General features: G+C 28.3%; 2 protein-coding genes across 2 annotated transcripts in view; one reads left to right on the top strand and one right to left on the bottom strand.

The window, feature by feature from the left end:
• LOC124950464 (39S ribosomal protein L11, mitochondrial) overlaps nucleotides 1-461 on the bottom strand; it is a 1,153-nt gene extending 692 nt beyond the window's left edge. Inside the window, exons 1-2 of the mRNA XM_047497199.1 lie at nucleotides 243-461; nucleotides 1-144 (exon numbers count right to left, since the gene is read on the bottom strand). The exon at nucleotides 1-144 is cut by the window's left edge and continues 46 nt beyond it. Coding sequence (XP_047353155.1) covers nucleotides 1-144; nucleotides 243-374 — 276 coding nt within the window. The 5' untranslated portion in view covers nucleotides 375-461. The remainder of the gene's footprint in view (nucleotides 145-242) is intronic.
• LOC124950460 (cilia- and flagella-associated protein 36) overlaps nucleotides 1-5,149 on the top strand; it is a 7,094-nt gene extending 1,945 nt beyond the window's left edge. The window contains exons 2-6 of the mRNA XM_047497188.1: nucleotides 894-1,121; nucleotides 1,254-1,432; nucleotides 1,515-1,705; nucleotides 2,022-2,313; nucleotides 3,096-5,149. Coding sequence (XP_047353144.1) covers nucleotides 1,013-1,121; nucleotides 1,254-1,432; nucleotides 1,515-1,705; nucleotides 2,022-2,313; nucleotides 3,096-3,350 — 1,026 coding nt within the window. The 5' untranslated portion in view covers nucleotides 894-1,012 and the 3' untranslated portion in view covers nucleotides 3,351-5,149. The remainder of the gene's footprint in view (nucleotides 1-893; nucleotides 1,122-1,253; nucleotides 1,433-1,514; nucleotides 1,706-2,021; nucleotides 2,314-3,095) is intronic.
• The last annotated feature ends 1,041 nt before the right edge of the window (nucleotides 5,150-6,190 follow it).

Below are 6,190 nucleotides of genomic sequence, written 5' to 3'. Positions count from 1 at the left end.
ATAAGTGGTTGGTGGTTTATGTATGACTAGATTGTAACTTCTATCAGCATTTACACTGATTCTACACGGTAATGGAATTCCTTCTTTGATATGCTGCGTCTTTTCATTAAAATCTTTACAGAAATTAGGAATATTGATATTTCTCTAAAAATATAAAAGATATTAAATTAGTATAAACCATTCACAAACTGTATATAACTGTAAAAAAAAAGAAAGAATAAGTTAAAAACTTTTATTCTAACCTGTCCAAGCATAGGACCTAATGGTGGGCTTGGCTTCGCCATTCCTGCAGGTATATCCGTACGTAATTTAGAAGAATGATCTACTTTCTCCATTATTTTTTTAATTGTTTTCATTCTCCCTGCCTTCGACATTTTGAATATCAATAACAATTTAATATATAACCTCCAAACTAACTTCTTTCACGTTGATAGATTTGCAGTCCGGTTTACCGATCGAGCAACTCTACTTAATCTTATCACGATATATCATGACTTTATGCTGAAATAAAAAACATTTAAAGTTGATAGTAAGATTTTCTTAAAAATTATCATAGTGTAATTTGATTTACGTCTTATTTAATTCATTTTTAAAAAAAAGGAAAACAAAATATCTATGCTACGATGTAATTAATCATAAAAAAGTAATTGAATACTACTTATAGCGTAAATATATATATATATATATACACACACACACACACACACATATATATATATGTGTGTGTGTGTGTATGTTATTAGAAATAACATACATAAATCTTGGAAAATTATTATCATATCATGTGTATATATGTATAATACATATATGTATATAAATTTCTATATATTAAACTTAAAATATCGGTGGTCTAGCGCAGGCTTGTAAAAGCAATTCTGTTTTGTACACCGTAGCTATGACTACAATTTATGGAACACGCGAATAGTTTAGCTCAAATTCTCTCGTGGAGAAGAAAAAAAGGATAGACGATCGTCAAAAGCATTACATATTTTACGTTATCAATAAAATTAATATGAATGACAAGGAAGATTGTGCATGGGTCTTTGATTCATTAGTTGGATTTTTGCAAGGCCCAATTTGGTCTGCACCATTGCTGACCTTCATAGAAGAAAAATCATTGAGTACGTGTTACTATATATGTTATAACAATTATATAATCAAAAAATAAATGAATAAAAAGAAAAAGAAAGAATAGTTATCATCATGATATGTATCAATACGCAAAATTATGAAATAATAATTCACTTTTATAGTCTTCGAAGCAGACGAGGAGGATAACAATGAAGAGTATCGTAAAATATATCAGGAATATAAAAATTTGGTAGATCTCTTACTCGGATGTTTCATGGAGGACATGGGTATAACACCGGAACAATTCGAATACGCATGTAACATTAACAAAAATACAAAAATGCCGATACAATTTCAACAAGTTAGTGAAACGGAAAAAAAAATATATAATAAGCAATTGTCAAAAAATAATCAATCGTAAATTTTACAATTTAACGTTTCAGAGTTTATTCGAACAAATATGGGCGGCAAACGAATACGAAATCTTTAAAAGGATGATGATACAAAAGAATTTAGAGTTGCAATTGCAGGCATTGAACATGATAGAACAAAAATTTGGCCTAACTCCAGCTTCTCTTATGTACGAAACAGAAGGTTTGCAGGACGAGGAATTAGTAATGGAGGAGTTAATTAAGTGAGTTAACTTTCCGTGTTAAAAATGACGTTTAAGATTTTCCTTTTCAATTATAATAACAATAATAATAACAATAACAAAAATAATAATAATAATAATAATAATAATAATAATAATAATAATAATAATAATAGTAATGATAATGATAATAATAATAATAATAATAATAATAATAATAGTAATAATAATAATAATAATAATAATAATAATAATAATAATAATAGTAATAATAATGATAATAATAATAATAATAATAATAATAATAATAATAATAATAATAAAAAAGAAAAAACAGTTAATAGGTATGTTTTCGTAGTAAACACATTATGGAGAGTCAAAAGGAAGAACAAGCGATACCTACGGAAACTTCTCTTGTTGAAGAGCACGAACGTCTTGCTAATGAATATCGTAATGAGAGGACATTGATGGAAGAAGCTTTGAGGGCTACGACACGATCTTCTGAAAATTCTTCTCTCGAACCAGAGACAAATACTACTCATGAGAATATCAAAGCTCGAATTGAAAAATTAGAAAAATTGCCGCCATTGAAAACATTTCAACCACTTGAACCGATATCTTCAACAAAAATGGAACGAGTTCGGAACAATGTATATATATATAACTACATATGTATATATATAACTATATATACATATACATATGTATATACACACATATATATATAGATATATATATATATATACATATATATATATTGGTTTGGCAACTAAGTGATTGCGGATTTTGTCATTTCCTTCTTATTTGAAATCCGGCAATTACTTAGTTGCCAACCCAATATATATATACACAGGATGTCTCGGAACTGATAGTATAAGTGGAGAAAAAGTGACTTTGTAAAAAAAAAGTCGAAAATGAATATTGTTTCATAGAAGGCTTCGTTTTCGGTAAAATCGAATTTTTTTAAATGCAATGCGTGCATACGAAATTACGACTAATTGCAAGCTATGACTCACCGACAGACAGACCGAGCAACACATATGTCACCGTTCTGATGGATCAACGAAAACTGACTGTAATCACATAAATCACATATTAGAAGAAGTCGCAGAGAATTATTTACAAACACGATGAATCATATTTTAATCGTAATTATATACGTACGTCACGACCCAATGAGTTTTCAAAGTCGATCTTCTCGAAAACTAAGCCTCATACGAAACAAAAGAAAAACATTAATTTATATTTTCGACTTATTCTTCCATGTACTTACAATCACCTCCTTTTCGCTTGTATTATCAATTATAAAACACCTTATATATATACATATATATATATATATATATATATATATATATAAATGTTAAAATTTTTTAAAATCGATGTAATTTTATACTCGCGTAGATATGGAATAACGTTTAGGTATTTTCAGACGAAAGAAGAAGATATAAAAAGACGGCAAGACTATCTAAAAGCAAGACGAGACGAATTGGTAGCCCTAAAGAAAGAAGTACGTAGTCAGCGGCTCGAAATGAATGCAACGCGTCCGAGTTCTGCTCGAGTAGTTGCAGATGCAACGATAAAAGGAGAGCAGGAATTAGACATTGGTCAGTCATTGGAACCGTCAATTCTTCAAGTACGTAAAGCTTTAGCGGCACGATTGAAGGCCGAAGTTGTGCACAAGTGAAGTGAATATATAATAATATATTTATCATTATTATACGTATGTTCCATTGACCGTAATCCGGGCAAATTGATTGATTGATTGATTGATTGATTGATTGATTGATTGATTGATTAATACTCGTAAGAGGATATTTTTCGTCTTCTTCCGTCTCTTTTTAAATTTAAATATTGAAACCTTTTTTTCTCTCTTTTTTCTTTTCTATGAGCTTTCTCACCATTCAAACGAAAAAATATAAGACGTAGTTATACGCAAACATGTTGTTTCAGTTTATTCGTATTATGAAAGGTTTTATTTGTATATAAATGCCTAACTTGTTTCAAATATAATACTTGGATTGCTCATAAATTACATAAATACTATGCATACTACTTCATTCCACAGTATCTCGTTCCCTTTAGCGATATAAATAAAATTGTTCAATCGTTTATCTCGAAGAATAAAATTTGTAATTATTGCCTACATGATCATATACGATCGACATTTTTTCTTTTTTGTTTTTTTTCAATTAGCCAGATTAATATTTACAATGGTGTTACAAAATATGAGCTAAGATTATGTGTTTCACTGAAGAGAAGGTAAAGATAATGACGAAATATAAAACGTTTTTTTACGAGTAAATCGATATTAATAAAGATAATGCTATTTAATTCGCCGATTGCGCCCGATTCGAAATAACAATTTTGGGAGTACGCTTTTTAAGGTAGGGTCTGTAACTCTATCTAATAGACGCTTTTGTCTAAATTTTTAATTTTATTTAATTAAATATTGTTCGCACTTCTACACCACACATATTTTGCGTCAGTCACACCATCATTTTCACCTTTACGACCAACTTTAATATTGAATAAGACAGATCGGTAGCAAAAAACAAGCAATAAGTACTCTAATGTGTAATTCTGTAATTATTAATTACTGTAACAATATGTACATATTAAATACACATTTAACACGATGATAATATTTCTGACATATATTAATAATAATGATAAAAAAAAAAAAAAGAGAAAAAAAAGGAAAAGAACAAAAGAAAGGAAAAACAAAAAAGGACAAAAATGAAAACGATACTACGTCTAACACACATTATAGATCACGGAAAGCAATAAGAGTAAAATTACATTTGATTAACATTAAAAGTAAATTATTAGAAATCCTTGTAAAGGTCGATAAATTTCGTTATTAATAGACATCAAATAAAATAACTTGAATTAATCGACTTTTATAAAGATACTCTTTTTTTTCTCATTTAAATAATGCAATGTATACATTGCATCTATTGTAAGCTTTTCTTTCATTCAATGTTGCTTGTTATATGCTACTTATTCTGCCTATATAATATTCGGCTTAGTTAATCTAATCTTCACATCATTCATTCTCCGACAGAATAAAATGCAAAATATGATCTTTCGTTTGTAGTCCATTCACATATTTATCATTGTCATGCACACTGATTTTTTTTTATAACTGCTCATTAACTTACAGAATTGATGAACTTCATTTTCTTATAAAAAACGTGTGATTTTTCGCATTTGTGTGTTTGTATGTGGCTACATATGTCAGAGAACAAAAATGTCACATTCTGTTGGTATTTTAAATGTAAAACGCACGTTATCATTAATATTATATCAATATTATTATTATTAGCACGTGTGGTATTGTACAATGTGTAAATTTCCGTTCTTTGATTAATGTTACAATGTAATGACTATGTAACATTGAATACAGCAATCTTGGTAATAAACTGCCAGACAAAATGTTTTAGATTTTTCGATTAAATGAAATTTTTAAGAGTGCCCCTGGAAGTGCTGCATTTGTTTTCTTTTCTTTTTTTCACATATTTACAACTTAATTCTCCTAACGAATGTCCTGCGTAACGTTTTACGATATGATTAAAGTTCTGTGACGTTTCACGATTTTTTCGTAGATTACGATCTACGAATGTTTTTATGTATTATTATTTTTCCTTTTTTTTTCTTTTTTTTTTCTTTTTTTTTCCTTTTTTTTTTTTTTTTTTTTATTTTTTTTTTTATTTTTATCTTCGCTGTTGTTGAAATGATGAGTAAACATATAGTACTCTTGGAAATAAAATAATATTCGAACTTAGGACGGTCTAACGATAATTTCTTCCTAATAAAGTATAGGAATTTTACTGCACTTAATTTTACATCCCCTTATTCCCCCTTTGCCCTCTTCTATCCATATTTGCCCTCTTCTCTCTCCATATATATAATATATCCTCTCTATTATGATTATTCAATAATACATTCTTAGAGAGTATGATACAATAAAGAGAAAAAAAATGTATATCAAACTATTTACTAGAAATATGCCACAAAGATATTCTGACTTCTCTTGATGGCAAGCATTTAAAAAAATAATGGAAAATGATAGCGACAAAGCCTAAAACACTCTGTACAAAAATACATTGAGTATAATTTAAATAGCATATGATTGCATCTTTACTTTAGTATCACTTAGGTATTAATTCATTCCTTTCATTTACTTACATTCGCCGCACCCAATGTAGCATTCTATGCCTAAGAATATCTCTTTCTTATTATGGAATAAATTGTGAATATATGCAAAACACACGAAATACATTACTCGATATTCTGTTACTTAATTACCTAATTAATATATTCAGTTACATATTCTGTGGTCATTTCAGAATTAACAACATTTTATATATACATACATTACTCAGCTCCAGTGAATTTGCCTACTTGAAATATTCACAATATACTAATCTCATGAGTGAATTAACTTCTATCACTTTTTGTAGTATCATAAGTTAATATATGCGTCTGTTTGTTAAAGTTTGTTAATATGTGCATACGAATGTT

Source organism: Vespa velutina, chromosome 7 (assembly GCF_912470025.1).
Source record: "Vespa velutina chromosome 7, iVesVel2.1, whole genome shotgun sequence".
In the NCBI taxonomy this organism is placed as follows: Eukaryota; Metazoa; Arthropoda; class Insecta; order Hymenoptera; family Vespidae; genus Vespa; species Vespa velutina.
This window is presented reverse-complemented; position numbering and strand designations above follow the sequence as displayed.